The following is a 1,247-nucleotide window of genomic DNA, read 5'->3' on the forward strand; positions in this document are numbered from 1 at the left end:
TTTATAATAAAGATATTGCATTTGTGATTATATGTACTTTATAAAATAAAAATGTATTTAAATACAAATATGTGCTAATATACAAATTAAGATATAGATAAAAAATATATTTTCTTGCAGTGGAAAGTAATGTAATTGCTTGTCAAATCTGTAATGTTACCACTCAAGCAGAAAACTTAATTGAAAACAGATTTCTTTCAAAGTTTATAGAAGAAGATAACAGTCCAGGTACTGATGATGAATCTAAAGAAACAGAGGAAGAAAAAAAATGTACCAGCTGTCATGATAATGCTACTGCCACAAGTTGGTGTGTAGAATGTGAAGAATTTATTTGTCAGAACTGTGTTATGGTAATGAAAATATCACGTTGTGATCTACTTATTACATATATTTCTTTAAGGTTAAAACAGTCATTATTTTCAATTTATATCTTTTTAAGGCACATCAAAGATTAAAAATAACAAAAGATCACACAATTAAACCAAAGGATGAAGTTGCCAATGATAGAGATAATGTTAAAAAGAGCAACAAAAAAATACCCGGCTATTTATTTTGTACAATTCATTCACATGAACAATTATCTTTATTTTGTCAAACATGTGATAAACTTACTTGTAGGGATTGTCAGCTAAGTGAACATAGAGATCATAAGTACAAATTTATTCATGAAATTGCTGCAGAAACACGTGCTTCTGTATCAACTTTACTTAAAGAAGTGAGGTAATTTTTTCTTGAATACTTTTACATTTTGAGATATTTTCATTTACTAGAACTAAAATTATTTTTCTAGAAAACTATTACTATTTATACTTAAAACATTTGTTTCTAGTTATAAAAGAGTATTGCTAAAAAGTGCTATGAAAGTTATAGAAGATCGGCAAGTTCTTATTCTAGAGAAAAAGAAAAATTTAGTACAAGATATAACACAAATGGTGGTGCAGTAAGTGTGTTATAAAGTTTATATTCAAAGTTCAAATAAAACAATATTGTTCAATTCATATAATACTTCTTGCATAGGTTAACAAATGCAATTAATACACGAGGAAAACAATTAGTTATGCGTTTAAACGAAGTTTGTGATCAAAAGCAAAATACACTAAATGAAAAAAAAGTTGCTTTAGACCAATTATCAAAGCTTACTGATCATTGCATTCAATTTGTAACTCATGCTTTAAAAAAGGGCTCAGATATGGAATTACTTTATAGTAAAAAGTATGTAATTGAAATACTATGTGTAAATACTAGAA

At 26.5% G+C, this 1,247-nt stretch overlaps 1 protein-coding gene across 1 annotated transcript in view; it reads left to right on the plus strand.

The window, feature by feature from the left end:
* The window catches only part of LOC108571538 (E3 ubiquitin-protein ligase TRIM33-like), a 4,566-nt gene that overhangs the window by 673 nt on the left and 2,646 nt on the right, over nucleotides 1-1,247 (plus strand). Inside the window, exons 2-5 of the mRNA XM_017933604.1 lie at nucleotides 119-350; nucleotides 440-720; nucleotides 830-940; nucleotides 1,018-1,212. Coding sequence (XP_017789093.1) covers nucleotides 119-350; nucleotides 440-720; nucleotides 830-940; nucleotides 1,018-1,212 — 819 coding nt within the window. The remainder of the gene's footprint in view (nucleotides 1-118; nucleotides 351-439; nucleotides 721-829; nucleotides 941-1,017; nucleotides 1,213-1,247) is intronic.

Source organism: Habropoda laboriosa, unplaced genomic scaffold, assembly GCF_001263275.1.
Source record: "Habropoda laboriosa isolate 0110345459 unplaced genomic scaffold, ASM126327v1 scaffold40, whole genome shotgun sequence".
Lineage (NCBI taxonomy): Eukaryota > Metazoa > Arthropoda > Insecta > Hymenoptera > Apidae > Habropoda > Habropoda laboriosa.